At 49.5% G+C, this 16,473-nt stretch overlaps 1 protein-coding gene across 16 annotated transcripts; it reads left to right on the top strand.

Moving 5' to 3' along the window:
- The first annotated feature begins 1,160 nt into the window (after positions 1-1,160).
- Positions 1,161-11,062, top strand: ZNF789 (zinc finger protein 789). 16 transcript variants are annotated; one of them, XM_085016559.1, is made up of 7 exons: positions 1,161-1,271; positions 1,595-1,647; positions 3,599-3,676; positions 6,085-6,211; positions 8,778-8,891; positions 9,744-9,827; positions 9,949-11,062. In XM_085016559.1, the coding sequence occupies exons 3-6, from the start codon at positions 3,608-3,610 to the stop codon at positions 9,821-9,823; spliced, it is 390 nt and encodes a 129-aa protein (XP_084872685.1). In that variant the 5' UTR covers positions 1,161-1,271; positions 1,595-1,647; positions 3,599-3,607; the 3' UTR covers positions 9,824-9,827; positions 9,949-11,062. The 16 variants fall into 16 exon arrangements, with proteins under 16 accessions (XP_084872685.1, XP_084872686.1, XP_084872687.1 ...); XM_085016560.1 differs by having other exon boundaries at positions 1,161-1,319; XM_085016561.1 differs by lacking the exon at positions 1,595-1,647.
- The last annotated feature ends 5,411 nt before the right edge of the window (positions 11,063-16,473 follow it).

Genomic DNA, 16,473 nt, shown 5'->3' with positions numbered 1-16,473 from the left:
TAGGCTGCAGACGTAACTTGGATCCCGCGTTGCTATGGCTTTAGCTGAGGCCAGTGGCTACAGTTCTGATTAGACCCCTAGCCTGGGAACCTCCATATGCCGCAGATGCAGCCCTAGAAAAGACAGAAAAAAAAAAAGAGAATCTGTATTCTTACTTCTTCATTAAACATATAAAATCAGGTAAGATGGAGTTCCCATCGTGGCGCAGTGGTTAACGAATCCGACTGGGAACCATGAGGTTGCGGGTTCGGTCCCTGCCCTTGCTCAGTGGGTTAACGATCCGGCGTTGCCGTGAGCTGTGGTGTAGGTTGCAGACGCGGCTCGGATCCCGTGTTGCTGTGGCTCTGGCGTAGGCTGGTGGCTACGGCTCCAATTAGACCCCTAGCCTGGGAACCTCCATGTGCTGCGGGAGCGGCCCTAGAGAAGGCAAAAAAAAAAAAAAAACAAAGACAAAAAATTAAAAAAATAAATAAAATAAAATAAAATAAATAAAATTTAAAAAAAAAATCAGGTAAGATATTAGTCCTACTATCAAGTACAGTTAATTGTCACTAAGCCCTCTGTTGATTTAAATAACAGCATCTATGTAACAGAAAAATAAACAATTCTGAAAAACAATTTCAGATCAATGCTTATTTCATGTTTTTATGTTAAAATAATAACATGCATAATTCAGTACATTCAACTTTTTTTTTTTTTTTTTTTTTTTTTTGCCCGCTAGAGCTGTATCCAGCAGCTAAAAAGTTGGTCACTCTACGTTAGACTACCGAGGGGAGTTTTTAAAAACACCCGATTGCAAGAGAGTTCCCGCCTGGAGATTCTGCTGCAAGTGGTACGAGGGGGCTAAGGGCTTTAAAAATGTTAGCATTTTTAAAGCCCTTAGCCTATTTTTGCTGGAGACCCAGGACCTCAGGGGTAGACGCGAACGGGGCGGGGCGGGGCCTGGCAGTCACGTGGCTGAACCACCGCCCTCTGCGGCCATTGATTGGCCCCGGCCACGAGCGGCGGTTGCGTGAGACCTGAGCTCCCCGCCCCCTCACAACCTCCTCCCGCGGTCCCTTACCCCGACCAGAGAGTTGCGAGGCCTCCGCGGTTCCTAGAAGGTGCTCCGGCGGGGACGCTCTGCTCGGCGTGAGCCAGGGGTCCGGGTGACAGGCGCTGCGACTTCCCTCGTCGCCCCCTCGCGCGGGGGTTAGCTTGGAGGCTCCGACCCGATTCCGGGTGCCGCCTGGCACCTCCAGAGGGGAGCCCAGCCCCCATGGCAGCCACAGGTGCGTCTTGAGGACTTCCTGGAGGATGCGGCGCGGCGGGGGTCAGAGGTGCCGAGGTTTGGGGAGAAAATGGCTAGTGCGGTGGGAGGGGTGGGTGCCGCCGGGAAGCCGCAGTGGTCCCGCCACAGAATGTCAGGGCTCGAGACACACCCCATCTCCCCCGTCGCCCCCGGTCTTAAGGCGAAATCACCGGGCACTGACGGCGCGTCTTCCTTGAATGTCACCTTTTGAGCGTTGAGTGTGTCAGGTCTCCAGCGTTAGGGAAGAACGAAGTCCCGAGGAAGGAATGGCTAATACTGTTGTTTGCTTTGGTTTTGTTATAGATTAACAAATTGGATTATAGATTGCTCTTCCGAAGGCTCCCTGCTCACCGCAGGTAATCAAAGCAGTTTAGATAATGAAAGGGTTGAGGTCCCTTTCCCAGCCTTGGAGCCATTGATTGGGGCAGGTGGGGAGCGCGTCCTTGCTTAAGAGGCAGGAGGGCTTAGGAGCAGTGTTTTCAGGGAACGTAAATGGTGTGCGACGGATTTTTCTTAAAGATTGACTTACATAAAGCGGGGTTCACCGGTGGCCAGAGAAGCGCAAGAAAAAAAAAAAAAAAAGGAAAATCCTCCGTATCCCATCATTTGTGTACTCCCTGAGAGAAACAACATTGAACTTACTATGTTGAAGAACTGAAACGGAGGCAAACCACAGTCTGGGTGTGCCCCTGGGCCAGGCACCCAAGCTGCGGAACCAAGGCTTAAACTCCTCATTTCCCCCAAATGCTGGCTCTATCCTTAAAGGTAACTTAAGTCAGGGTGACCTTGCAGCTTCCTAGCCAATCAGCTACAAACAAGTAAACATGTCCCGTGCTACTGTTCTAAAAGGAATGTCGGTTTCTAAGAGCAGCCAGTCCCAATAAATAAGACTTCCTCATTCGTGTGCATGGGAGGAAAATAATTTTCTCTCTATGCTTCTAAGTTCTTAGCTAAGACTCTTGCAATAAAAGATGAAAACAAGCAAGTTCCTTAACGTGTGTATATCATGTATACATGGAAGATACCCAAGACAAACGATTAACCCCAGAGGTGGCTTAGAATTCAGGCTTAAATATGATCTTTGTTGGGAAAGGCGTGGGGGGAGGTCCTCTTCCTGGGAGAGGCTGAAACTGCCGTTAGGGTAAATATTAAATCTTGGTTTGCTGACATGAGGCATAGCATGACTGAGGGCATCAGGGGCCTGTTGTCTTTTTTGTAACACCGGTCCCTAAAGTGCCCACAGCTCAGAAGAATCCACATTCTAAAGTGGCATAAATTGGGGTGGCTTGTTCTATTGCCACCCCTTCATATGCTTTATCGACTGAGCGGTAACTGCTGAGAGCCCCCTCTTGTTAACACATTGTTTTGAAGTCTCCTTGTTCGTAGTTAGGCTTTTGAAAAAAAAAAAAAAAGTTAGGCTTTTCTATGAATAAAATGTTCATATCGAGTAAAGCCCTCCAGATTTTCTTTTGACCTGACCTATATAATTACCTAATATAGCCTGAAATCTCTGATAACTACCTAAAGTTCACTATGTAGCCTAAAATATCTGAGAACTGCCCTAACCTGGTGCTGACACTCTCTGAGCTGATTGTGTGATAGGGAAATAAAGGAAGACCACTCAAGTGAGCATAAGCAAAGGTGTTCCATCCAGAGCTTGGTTTACTAAGGGAGTTGGTCCCCATTGCCTGTGTTTGGCAGAAATTCAAAGGCAAGCAGGGGAAACTTTATAGTGGAAAAAGGGGAAAACTCCAATAAGCCAAGTTTGGAGGCTGTTGTCTTGGAAACGCTGGAGGGAGTTTAAATAAAAGCAGGACATCTTATGTGACTGAGTGGGGTAGCATCTTTGGCTTTTGCTGTTGGTCCTGGATGGAGGAGGGGATACATACTAGGGATAAGCTGGCACATGCTGGGGCTTTGTTTGTTGCTGGATTGCTTGTGGTTTGGGTTCCAGGCTGGTTGCCACAGGGTGCAGATCAGAGTTCTGTTTTTTTCCTGTGTTCTAGACCCTTGGTGTATTGAGTTTCTCAGTGAGATGCTGCGGAATTATTCTAGGCAGAAGGGGAGGGCACAGCCACAGGTTTCCTTGGATGAAGACTGGAAATTGATCTAGCTTCAGAAATTCCTGTTCTAAGGGTTGCTTTCATTTTCATTTCATGTTGGAATTTCACATATTCCAACACCAAGCACAGTGCCCTTGTACGAGCTGAGGTTTGTTGGCTCCGTTAGCATTCCCTGTCCAGAGTCTGCTGAGTGAGAGACCTTCAAATGGGGGCTGGCCTTACTAGTTCTGTTTCCCTCCTTCAGCTGGGCACGATGGCTGGGTTCCTGCCCCATGTCAGAGGCCAGGCCTTGGAAGCCATGTTCCTGACAGTCCCGTGGAAGGTGAGCTGGCTCCCCCGCACCCCCACCCGCCCCGTCTTGGTAGAGTCTCAGTGGCTTTAACTCCTCAGTTCAGGTTAAGCCACCTTCATCAGCGGGGGGACTTGTCCGTCTTGGAAGTTATGATGTAAAGAGCTTGAACTCTGGGGTCAGACGGGTTCCAATCCAGACTATGGTTTTTATTTATTTATTTATTATTATTATTATTTTATGGCCACACCGGAGGCATACGAAAGTTCGCAGGCCAAGGACTGAATTCAAGCCGCAGCTATGGCAATGCAAACAGCAGATCCCTTAAGCCACTGCACCAGGCCGGGGGTGACTGAGCATCTCCACAGCGACCCAAGCTGCTGCAGCCTGATTCTTAACCCACTGCAACACAGCAGGACCTCCATCGAGACTCTTTTATTTTTTTATTTATTTTTTTAATTTATATTTTTTTTGTCCTTTTTTTGTCTTTTCTAGGGCCGCACCTGTGGCATATGGAAGTTCCCAGGCTAGGGGTCTAATTGGAGCTGTAGCTGCCAGCCTACACCCACAGCCACAGCAACTCGGGATCCTAGCTGCGTCTGCGACCTACACCACAGCTCATGGCAACACCAGATCCTTAACCCACTGAGTGAGGCCAGGGATCAAACCCACAACCTCATGGTTCCTAGTCATATTTGTTTCCACTGGTGTCACGACAGGAACTCCGAGACTCCCTTTTAGATGTGATACCTTTGGAAAGTTACAGGACCTCTCTGGGTCAAGGGTTCCTTATCTATAAAACAGGATAGTGACAGTAGCTATTCAGTTGTGAGGATAAATGAAATGAGGCACAAGGGGAACTTTACAGAGCATCTCATTATACTCTGCGCTCTAAGTTATAGCTCTTTTTTTCTCTCTTTTTTTTAAGGGCCACACCCTCAGCATATGGAAGTTCCCAGGCTAGGGCTTGAATCGGCGCTGCACCTGCCAGCCACAGCCATGCCAGATCCTTAACCCACTGAGCAAGGCCAGGGATCGAACCCGAGCCCTCCTGGATACTAGCTGTGTTTGTTACCGCTGAGCCACAACAAGAACTTCTAAGTTGCAGTTCTTGTCACAACAGTTGTTCCCGGTTTGTGTCAGTGAGCATTATTGTGTACCTACTGTATACCAGCCAGTACTGTCCTTTGTGCTGGGAGATAAACGCTCACCTAGAGAGTTTACAAGCCACTTGGAGAGGGAGGTATATAAACAAATTCCTGCAGGTGGTTCTGGTCCAGGGAGGATGATGGGGTGGTATCGGGGCTCTGAAGCCAGATCCCTGGAGTCAGGTGTGGGCAGGAGGCAAGGAAGCCTCTGGGCTTCAGGTCTGTCTCCAGAGGGGGCTGCGGGAAGCTCTCAGGTGGAGCTGCTATTTCCTATTGGTGACAGCCCCCTCCCTGCATCATGACCCTTGGAGCCCACACAGGCCTCCAGGGAGAAGGGGCCGTGGGGGGCAGAGGCCGGCCTCTCCGGGGCGCAGGGGTGGGTGTGGGGCACCCTCCCTTCTCGGCCCACAGGAGGTGAGCGCCCAGTTGCCCCTGGAAGCGGCTGCCCTTGCCTTGTGCTGAGCAGCCTCTGCCTGGCCCCTTGAGCTCCTCCCCACCCTCTGGCTCCGGCTGGGCCCCGGGCGCTGACCTTGCTGTGTCAGCGGCTCCCTGGCTCTTGCTTCAGGTGGGCTTCTGGCAGCGGGATGGAGGGGTCGGGACCAGAGCCCTGGAGGGCATCGCTGCGGGTGGTCACCCCCCAGGCCCTCCCTGCCGGGCTGCTGGGTGAAGCGCTGCCTCCCCTGAGGCCCTGGCTCCAGTCTGGCTCCTCCAAGAACTTCCTGGGTCCCCCAAGCCCCTCCGTTTTTATCCCCTTCAGATCTAGTGAGTGAGGGCTGCCTCGCTGGCCCCGTTAGCCTGTCCTTTCCACTGTGAAGAGTCCACACGCCAGCCTGTCCTCAGGGACCTCATCTGCCTGCACCTTCTCTTTCCTGAGAGAACTGGGCAGAAGAAGTGTGTTCCGTGTGAAGGTAGGACTGTCCGGAGCAGGGCTGGCAAGCTGGCCTGGACCTGGGGGCAGTTTTCTGGGTCACAGCCACGCCCATCGCTCTCCCGAGGTCTGTGGCTGCACCTGTGCCCCAGGTGCCGGGTTGACTGGTTGCAGCAGAGACTGAGTGGCCAGAGCAGCCTGAGCTATTTGCTGTCTGTCCCTCTAGAGAAAACACTTGTGGACGCTAAATGTAGAAGAAGGAACGTGGGGCCTGAGGGTCTGAAGACTTGAGCCCTGAATCTGCTCATGAACTGAATGAGCTTCCCCAGCCACGGCGGCTCCTCCAGCCTCCCCTGTAGAATAATGACGAGAGCTCCCAGAGGTGCGCTGAGATCGGCAGCTCTAATCAGTGCCTGTGTTTTCAGGAGATGCTGACCTTCGAGGATGTGGCCCTGTACTTCACCAGGGAGGAGTGGGACACGCTGGGCTGGGCTCAGAAGGGCGTCTACAGAGAAGTGATGCTGGCCAATTACAGAAACATGGTCTCCTTGGGTAATGAGTCCGCTTGAAGACCTGACTTTGAGTGTCTCCACAAGTCCTCAGTCTCTTAGCTGCAATTCCAAGAGCAGAAAAAGCTCTGAAAACCAGAAGTTTTCCATAACGTGTCTGGATATAAGACCCAACCTGAAGTCATCAGGGGGTACAACCTGATTTCATCCTACAGGAAGTTATTTTCATCTGCTCTTTATCATCCTTTTTCTCACTTGGTCTTTGTATCCATCTGTATAGCATCAGAAATATCATTGTGTTTGATTAAGGCTTCAGCTCCAGACCCCATGGGGGGGGGGGTATATAATAGAAAATAGACACACCAATTCACCTTTCTGAAATCCGGAAAAATTCTGAGTCCTGAAACACATTTGGTGCTAAGGTTTTCAAGAAGGGATTATAGACAATGGATAGTTTCCCTTTATCTTAGAGTCCAGAAAGGCTTAATCTGCTCCACCCCAACCCAGATCCTCCAGTCTGGAAGACTCCTAGGAGTTGAAAAGATTATGGCTGATTTGGAGTCCAAAGTCTAGCATCTTATTCTCTTGAAAGGCCTTTTTCTTTCTTCTGTCTGAAAATGGTTTCCTTCTACACATCACTGGGTGCCCAGGAAACGATTCTTCACCAACTTCACTTACGAACCTTCACGGCTTCCGTCTTCCCAGAGGCCAACCTGTGTCTCACTCCCAGGCAGGGTCTCCCACGGTGGGAGGTTCCTGGATGAGTTTTTTCTTTCTGGGGCATGTTTGAGCCCAGGCTGACACTCTTGGCACAGAGCTTTGACCACCTGTCTTGTGTGGGATTGCCCACCCACCACTGGAAGTTGTTACGCTGACATTTGTTTTAAAAGCACTGCAAGGAGATACTGAAACACATGGAAGACCAGGGAAGGCATGAAGGGAAGGGGAGACTTCCTGGGTAACACTTAATATCTGGAATATTTCCTTCCTGTTTTTCCCTTATGGTTTTCTTAAACAGCTAGCTGAGTACAGTCTATGTATAATTCTGTAATCCTTTTAAAACTTAACATCATACTATCAGCATTTCCCCTATGTTATTAAAAAAATCCGTAAGTAGGGAGTTTCCATCATGGCTCAGTGGTTAACGAGTCCAACTAGGAACCATGAGGTTGTGGGTTCAATCCCTGGGCCTTGCTCAGTGGGTTAAGGATCTGGGGTTGCTGCGAGCTGTCATGTAGCTCGCAGACTCGGCTCGGATCCTGCGTTGCTGTGGCTCTGGTGTAGGCCAGTGGCTACAGCTCCGGAATAAAAACCCCTAGCCTGGGAACCTCCATATGCCGCGGGTGCGGTCCTAGAAAAGACCAAAAAAAAAGCTCCAAAAGTAGAGAAGAAAATTAAAATAATCTGCATGCCCACTGCCCAGCATTACCCCGGTTAACATTGTGGATTACTTTTCCCTAATCTTTTCATATATGTGTGTGTGTCTATATATATATATTCACCAGGGAGTATTACACACACACACACACACAAACAGTCCCATGTATGAAGGTGCAACGTAAGATTTTTCGACTTTACAGTGGGAAGAAAGCAATACACATTTAGGGGAACCCCAATACACACCAATATCCCAGGGCACGAGTGACCACAGAAGCTCATCTTATTCAGCCTCACATGGATAGTCAGTGGAAAGTGAACTTCCAATTTTGACCCTTTCCCCGGGTAGCAACCTGCAGACCATACTGTCTGGTGGTGCTGAGCTCCCAGACAGCCATGTGATCACGTGAGCACGGGGGTCCACAACCAGGATCCTCACAGCCATTCTGTTTTTCACTTTCACTACAGTATTCAGTAAGTTACATGCGATGTTCGTCCTTTTATTATAAAGTAGGCTTTGTGTTCGATGATTTTGCCCTACTGTGGGCTAATGTGAGTGATCTTAGCATGTGTAAGGAAGGCCAGGCTATGACATTTGGAAGGTTAGGTGTATTAAGTGCATTTCCGACTTAGGTTTCAACTTAGGTTGGGTTTATGGGGAAGTTACCCTACCATTAAGTGAAGGAACATACACACACATAAGCAGTTTTTAAAAACAAAACTGGGGTCATAATTTACATGAGTTTTGAATCAAGCTATACCTCAGTTTTGTATTCTGCTTTAAAATATCCAGGGAGCATTTTCCTGTTTCAAGAAAAACTCTTTGAACACACACTTTCAACATCTGCCTAGTATTTCTGCCCCTGTTGTATTCACGGGCTACGCTTCAATCCTCCCCCTGTTAACTGGTAGCTTATTTCTCAGTTCTGCTCTGTTAGAATTCTGCTCAGCATCTCTGGTACATTCATCTTTGTCCTAATTTTTCCCTAAGCTGTATTTCTAAGAGTGCAATCCCCATAGCCAAGAGGGTGACGATAACTCAGGCTCTTAATAAAGACTGCCAAATCTTCACAAAAACTGTGCCGCCGTCTCTCCTCACCAGCCCCTCTGATGGCTGTCCTGATCTCTGCTTGTCGCTGTAGCCCCACCACTTAGACCCCCGGGGGTGATCTGAGCTCCCGGCCTTGTGCAGCTCACTAACCACCACATCCCGTTTACTTCCCCACGAGTAGGATTTCAGTTCCCCAAACCTGAGGTGATCTGTCAGCTGGAGCAGTGGGAAGAGCCGTGGATCCTGGATCTACCGAGAGCTGGGACTGGGACGGCTTCCGGTAGTGCTTGCCCAGGTGCGTGCGGAGAAGACCCGTGGGGACCGCAAGTCCCCTCGAGGAGGGCCCCCCGCCCCAGATACCCAGCCAGGGGTCTGGCCTGTGTCCTGCCTGTTGACCCCTGCTGCCCCCTGCAGGTGGAAGGTATGATCACACCCCCATCCTCCAGGTGACGAAGCGCTGTCACAGCGCTGGCAGGCCCACCGTTGGGGTCTGATTTCAAGTCCGCCAAAGCTCGTCCTCTTTCTCCAGCCGGCTTCTCTGAAGCAGCCGGCCTGGTGGTTTCCGACGGCTCTCAGGCCGTCCTAGACGCTCGCTCTGCTCCTTCCCACCCTCCGCCTCCCCCTCTGCCTCCGCTTGTTCCCTTGCTCGCGTTGTGCTTCCCACATTCCCTCGAGTTTCGTGATGTCCCTCCTTTATCCTACTTACCGGGGCCTGACGGCTGCTTGCGCCCATCCTCGCGTCCCTCCACGCCGTGGCTTCTCCAGCCCAGCATCGCTGGCATTTGGGGCTGTTTCCTTCTTGGCTGTGGGGCCGTCCTCTGCGTGGCACCACGTGCGGCGGCGGCGGCGGCGGCGGCGGCCTTGGCCTCCAGCCCTACCTTCTGGGAGCGCCGTCCCTGGCTGAGACTCACCACTGCGTTCCCTTGATTTTGTACCTGTTTCTCTCCGGTTGCTTTTCTCTTCTGGCTTCTATACTTTCTCCACTGTTAAGAAGTAGTTTCTCCCAGAATTATTAACATAGAGGATCTACCGCCTTCCTACAGTTGGCGACCCTGCTGGGGTCCTGGGTTCTCCCTCTCACGGTGATGGGTTCGTTCCGTTCTCACGTTCTCTGACACACACTCTTGTACATATTTTGGTCGGTCAGCTGACGTCCAGAGCCTTTCTGATGTGAAAGCCGAGAGTCCTGGGAAAATGGGAATGTTGGCCTCTGGTATGAAGGTCTAACTAGGTGAGCGTTTCTTAGCCCCGCACGAGTGTCTTGTGTCACCCACAGGTGGCTTCTTCCTTCCCTGCTGTGGTGGTCTGGTCATTTACATGCTTTGTTGTTTTTTTTTTTTTAATTTGGCTAGGTTCCACAGCCAGATTCGAGGTGCAGGAGCCGACTGCAAAGCAGAACATTTCTGAAGATTTCGAGTCGTGTACGATGTCGCTGGTAAAGCAGAAAACGGCCAGGAAACCTTCAGAAAAGTTACGTGAATGTGACGAGTTTGTGGACGTGTACGGACTTGCACTCCCCACGCTCGCTGATGAAGGCTGGCAGGCCTTCCTTCAAAACTTTAACCTCGTTCAAGACTGGGACGCTCCGGCGAGGACAAAGCAGGGCAAATACGACGCGTGTGGAAAAGCCCCCAAGCCGAGATCAGTGCTTCCGAGGCAGAAGCGAATTCTCACAAATGCAAAATCTTACGAATGCAGCGAATGCGGAAAAGTCTTCCAGCGTCAGGCAAACTTTGTTCGACATCAAAGAATTCACAGTTCAGAGGACCCCTTTGAGTGCCACATATGTGGGCAAGCCTTCGGACAGAAGTCTGCTCTCACTGTCCACAAACAGTGTCACTCGCAGAAAAAGCCATATAAATGCCAGGACTGTGGAAAGGGTTTCCGTCAGATGGCGTATCTGGTGGAACACAGGAGGATCCATACCAAAGAAAGGCCCTATAAATGCAGCGAATGTGAAAAAACGTTCCGTCAGAATTCAACCCTTATTCGACACCAGTTAATCCACAGTGGAGAGAAACCCCATAAATGCCTCGAATGTGGGAAAGCCTTTGGCCGGCACTCAACCCTGATGAGCCATCAACAGACTCACAGCAAACAGAAGGCCCATACGTGCAGTGAGTGTGGGGAATCCTTTGGTCGGAAGGTAGATCTCATTCAGCATCAAAGAATCCATACCGAGGAGGAGTTCTTTGAGTGCAGAGACTGTGGGAAGACTTTTAGTTTTAAGGCAAATCTGCATCGACACGAGGTCATTCACACTGGAGAGAGACCCTACAGATGTGACAAATGCGGCAAGTCTTTTATTTGGCGCACAAGCTTTATCAAGCACCAGGGTACTCACAGAGAGCAGATGGCTACCTGATACCAACTGGAAAAGCTACCACTCTAAGACCAGAACGTGGCTCTTGCTGCCGGTACATATAACTGGGCTGTTTGGTGAAAATAAAGAGGAACTGAAATGGGTTTTCTGTGGGACCCTCTTTATGTGGCTGTCCTTCTTGCTGCAGGCAAGCATTCCTCAATAGGGAGTTCCCTGGTAGCCTAGCAGGTTGAGGATCCAGTGCTGTCACTGCTGTGGCTCGGGTTACTGCTGTGGCTTGGGTTTGATTCTTGGCCCAGGAACTTCTGCCTGCCATGGGTGCGGCCAAAAAAAAAAAGACTTCCTGGATAGAAATGTCGTAGGCTACTGTATCCAGTTTCTCCAAGTCAAGGGACATAGAAGGCACAGAAGCTTTACTCTGTGGTGCCCCAGGCTGGAGACCTTGTTCTGGATTGTGAATGATTTAAGAATGCTTTCTTGGTTTTATATAGGAAAATTATCTGCGATTGTATAGATTTGTGTTTCGGGGGGGGGTGGTTCTGGCTGCAGCTGCAACATGCAGAAGTTCCCAGGCCAGGGATCAAACCCATGCCACAGCAATGACCCAAGCCACAGCATGACAAGGCCAGATCCTTAACCGTTAGGCCACCAGGGAACTCCTCGACTTGTATTTTTCTTTTTAGGGCCCTCACCTGCAGCATATGGAGGTTCCCAGGCCAGGGGTTGAATTGAAGCTGTAGCCGCCCACCTACACCACAGCCACAGCAACACAGGATCCAAGCCACATCTACATCCTACCAACACTGCAGCTTATTCACCCACGGAGTGAGGCCAGGGATCAAACCGGCCTCCTCATGGATGCGAGTCAGGTTCTCACTCCACTGAGCTACAATGGGAACTCCAGGTGGGATTCCAATGATTACCAGATCTCGCTCCCCTGCAGTGGAATGTTTGTGAAGCATGAGTTTTACACTTTTCAGAGTTTTTCCCACGGGATGACACATGCCCTTTGTGTGGCAGCTTCTTTATTAGCTCTCTTCCCTTCTCTGCGTCCCTTTTAACTCCCCGACCCGTATCTCAACACCTCTTCTCCCCACAGGTAGGCTGGTGCTGTTCAGACCCCCTCATAGTAATCAAATCTCTTTTACATTTCCTCTTGAAGTTATTCTTTTCTCATTCCCAGCAGTTCCATGATTTCTTACCCAGCACATAAAAAACAACAGATTTCTGTTAGCAATGAGAAAAAAGCACACAGGCACCCCATAAGATAAAGGAAACTTAGCCTTTCAAGAGGAAAATAAATGTTAGATTGTGTACTGGGTTAAACATCAGTATTTCTGTACCAGTCAGCACGAACTGGTTGGCAAGAAAGGTTGCCAAATTGTATTTCCCTAAAGCCAAATTAAAAAGTCCTCTGGCCGAGGAGGAAATGAGCCTTTGAGGGGCAGGTAGTGTTTGAGGTATTGATCTGGAGGCTGCTTACATGGTGTATGTTCAGTTTGTGAAAACTGATTAACTTTCATTGTAAACTGTACTTTACTAAAAAAAAATTTTTTAAAATGAGGGGTCCAGTGATATAGTGAAAGAGGCACGTCCAAATATCAAGATCTTTAAATGCCCACACCCTTTAACTTTAGTACTTACCAAAATTATAATTATTTGCTATTTCCTTAGGAGTTGCTGTCCTGCGAGGACGGGGCTGTGTATGTCACCAGAGAGAAGTAGAAAGACTTGAACTTGATTTAGAAGGGTATCCACAGGAATGTGATGCTGGAGAATTAGGGTACCAGGACTTGCTGGGTCAGGACCCTCTGTCCTTACAATTCGGCCTGTGTATGTCTGGATACCTATGCACAGTTTCATGTAGATACTTATATGTAAAATGTACATATATAAATTTACAGTGCCTGTGTACATAAATGTCCAAAATCCCTTTTTTTTTTTTTTTTTTTGGTCTTTTTTCTTTTTTAGGGCCACACTCGCAGCATATGGAGATTCCCAGGCTAGGGGTCAAATCAGAGTTACAGCTGCCGGCCTACGTCACAGCCACAGCAGCACCAGATCTGAGCTGCGTCTGCGACCTACAGCACAGCTCACAGCAATGCCAGATCCTTGACCCACTGAGCAAGGCCAGGGATTGAACCCATGTCCCCACGGGTGCTAGTCAGATTCGTTTGCGCTGAGCCACGAAGGGAGCTCCCACAATCCCTCTTTTTCAAATTCACAGTTTAAAAACTCTGTGAGGGTTTGGGTGGAGAAGCCATTGTCTTCAGAAACACTGATGTAGTTGAACTGACAGTTACTGTGTTGGGACCTGGCATTCACCCTTAAAAGGGCCACCCAAGTGAAGTCATGGGGCTTTGGTTTTTTGTTTTTTTTTTTTTGGTTATTAATATGATTGTTGGCACATCCTAGGCAGTATAGCTAAATGGAATTATGAGAGCGATGGGAATGAAGCTTGTGTATCATCCATTATCATGCGTCATCAGAAAACGATTTAATACTCTCAAAAAAAAAATCTCTGAGGGCAAACATGTTTTCTCATAATCCATTTGGTTAGAAAACATGAGCTAAGCTGAACTCATCTGCTGGGGAACTGAAAACTGTTTATCCCAATTAGTGGATATACTCAAACATTTTGTTCCAGAAATGTTAATGTGTTAGGTTATGGAGTACTACCCCAAACCCCTAAGAGGGGTTATGCAACATACTTCACCTTTCTAAAAACGGAAACAGTTTGGTTTCTCCAACACACAGGCCGCAAGGAATATAGATGTGGGCCCCTTAGAGGGGCATGTGTCACATTTATGATGAGTGGCAGCACCACTACTGGACTGACAATAACACCCCAGTCCCAAGAACGAACTTTCCCACTGCCAAGTGGAAGCCCTGATTAAAGGGAAAAAAAAAAGCAGCTTGGTTTCCTGATAGCAGCCCTCAACTGTATGGAAGAGAACTCATCTGGAAATCAGCCATCTGGCCTGAGGAAGGCTCAATAACAGGGAGTAACTTAGCTATGGGAGACTAGCCACATGCCCTAAAGGCTCTCTTTCGGCTGTGACCGTAAGCTAAGACATATGATCTGGCAAGTGGGCCTTGGACAATTAAAATTAATTAAAATGGGGGCCGATAATGATGAGCCCTTTGCTCACCTAAAAGAATCCAGCGTGGGTTCTGAAGAGGGCAGGATGCCAAGACAGATGCTCTAGTCCAGTCGCCGGAAGTGGCAATGTGACATCTGTGCACCAAGATGAACCGTCATAGAGGCCCCCAAAGCCCTGCTGTGATCATCCCATGATCCCACATCCACTGTGACACCTGCTGGGGCAATAATGGTTACCACAGACTGTTCAGAATCCTGCCAGGGGTGAGCATGTGAGAAGCAAAGGCTCACGGGCTGCCTGTGCCCGCCCTACTGCACGTGCCTGGTAGGCAGCCCCACCCAGAATCCCCTCAGGAACCACGGATGCTTGTTACTGTGGTGGGATTATTGGAAGGGCACGGACCCCCGCCCCTGCAGTTCTGACCGCGAGGCCCCAGAAGCTTCCCTTTTCCCTCTGCAGCATTGCCCTCAAGACCTTGAAGCCCTAAGCAGGGCCTAGGACCTTCCAGTATAGCGATCGGAAATTTTAAAGACAAAGATGAGCTAAAACAATAGATTTAACTACTCCCCTAGCTCCAACTGGGTCTTCTATCGCTTTGTTAACAAAAATCTAGATTTACCGTTTTACGGGACACGGTGCTGGGTGCTGTGGGAAAAGAGAGTAGTAAGTTCCCAACTGTTCTGGAATGAATTGTATGCCCCTCGCAAAATCCACGCACTGAAGCTCCAACCTGCAATATGACTCTTATTTGGAGACGGAGCCTTTAGAGACATGATTAAGGTTAGGAGAGGTCATGAGACTGGGGTCCAAGTGAGAGGAAAGGGGCCAGGAATGGCCTCACATACGGGAAAGGCCACGTGAGGAGTCAGCCTGAGCAAGCCGAAGAGAGCGGGCTCAGAGAAACCAACCCTGTGGCCATCTCAGAAAATGCTAGTGTCTTGTCTCCAAGGCCTTTCCTAACCCACCTCGTCACTTAGCTTAAGTCAAAGCACAAAGCTGGGCTGGGAGTGGCGGAGGGAAACGTGGGAGAGGGGCTTCTACCCACCCCCTGCGGGGCACGGTCACTGGGCATTTCGTGTCGCCTCCGCCACCTGCAGCTGGGAACACAAATCCGGGAGACGAGCGCGGGAACAGAGGACCCGCAAACCTAAGCCCATCCCTGTACAACCAGAATAGAGTTCCGGAGAGCTCACCGGAAGCGCCTCGGGGCCCCGCCCCTTCCCGGGGGCTCCGCCCCCCCCTCCCCGTGTGCTCTAGGAATCCAGGAGGTCTCACTGTCTCAATGGTTCCTCTACTAATCCGGGGGGTTTAACCTCCTCAGGCTAGAGAAAAGACCAAGATTGATTGATTGATTTTTGCCTTTTTAGGGGCGCACCCCGGCATATGGACGTTCCCAGGCTAGGGGCTAAAACAGAGGTACAGCTGCTGGCCTATACCACAGCAACTCCGGATCATCCGAGCCGGGTCTGTGACCTACACCACAGCTCACTGCAGGATCCTTAACCCACTGAGCGAGGCCAGTGATGGAACCCACGTCCTCAAGGACGCCAGTCGGGTTTGTTAACCGCTGAGCCACAACAGGAACTCCAAGACCAAGATTTGGAAGCAGTTCCTCACTAAGGAGAACGAGAATAGGAATTGACGGGGAATCTAGCCTCCCGGGGTGGAAGGTGCAGGTCACAAATTTTGAGATAGCTCCGGTACCTTTGTGAAGACAAAAATTTTGATAGAATCGATCACAGGCTTCCTCCCTGCCTCAGTACCGGCAAACATTTACGTAGACTTCAACCAGCAGGCTCCATGCACCCATTTACAGATTAACTGCATTGCAGACTCCACTGCTTTGTTCATTTCTTTGCCATTAGTCCTTTACAACATGTTAATGCTAAAAAGGATAAAGAAGCAGAGTCTTGACAAATCTTGCTCTAACTTGCCCCAGATTGAACAAAATGCATGACCCTAATGTTTTCTCTTTCGTTTTGGAGGTTTGGAAGGTAAAGCGATGACATGTGATGACTGAATGGCAGCAAAAACAATGTAGTCAAATGTTCAAATTGTAAAACTTTTTTTTTTTTTTGCAACTAGGAGCAATGAGATAATGATGTCAGACTACAGACCAGCATTGTTTTCAGCTCAGTAAGAAGTTTCTGTTGTGGCACAGCGGAAATGAATCTGACCAGGAACCATGAGGTTGTGAGTTTGATCCCTGGCCTTGTTCAGCAGGTTAAGGATCCAGCGTTGCTGTGAGCTGTGGTGTAGGTCGAAGACGTGGCTCGGATCTGGCGTTGCTGTGGCTGTGCTATAGGCCAGCAGCTACAGCTCCGATTCAACCCCTAGCCTGGGAACCTCCATATGCTGTGGGTGTGGCCCTAAAAAGACAAAAAAAAAAAAAAGTTTCTGCCAATCAGAGCTGCCTTAAAATGGAAGCAGCCAACTCCCCACCAGTGGAA

Source organism: Sus scrofa, chromosome 3 (assembly GCF_054392235.1).
Source record: "Sus scrofa isolate SSC_HxYL_T2T_F1_AM1 chromosome 3, Sscrofa_HxYL_maternal_Yorkshire_Landrace_v2.0, whole genome shotgun sequence".
Taxonomy (NCBI): Eukaryota; Metazoa; Chordata; class Mammalia; order Artiodactyla; family Suidae; genus Sus; species Sus scrofa.
Note: the sequence above shows the minus strand (reverse complement) of the source record. Positions and strands in the feature narration are given on the sequence as shown.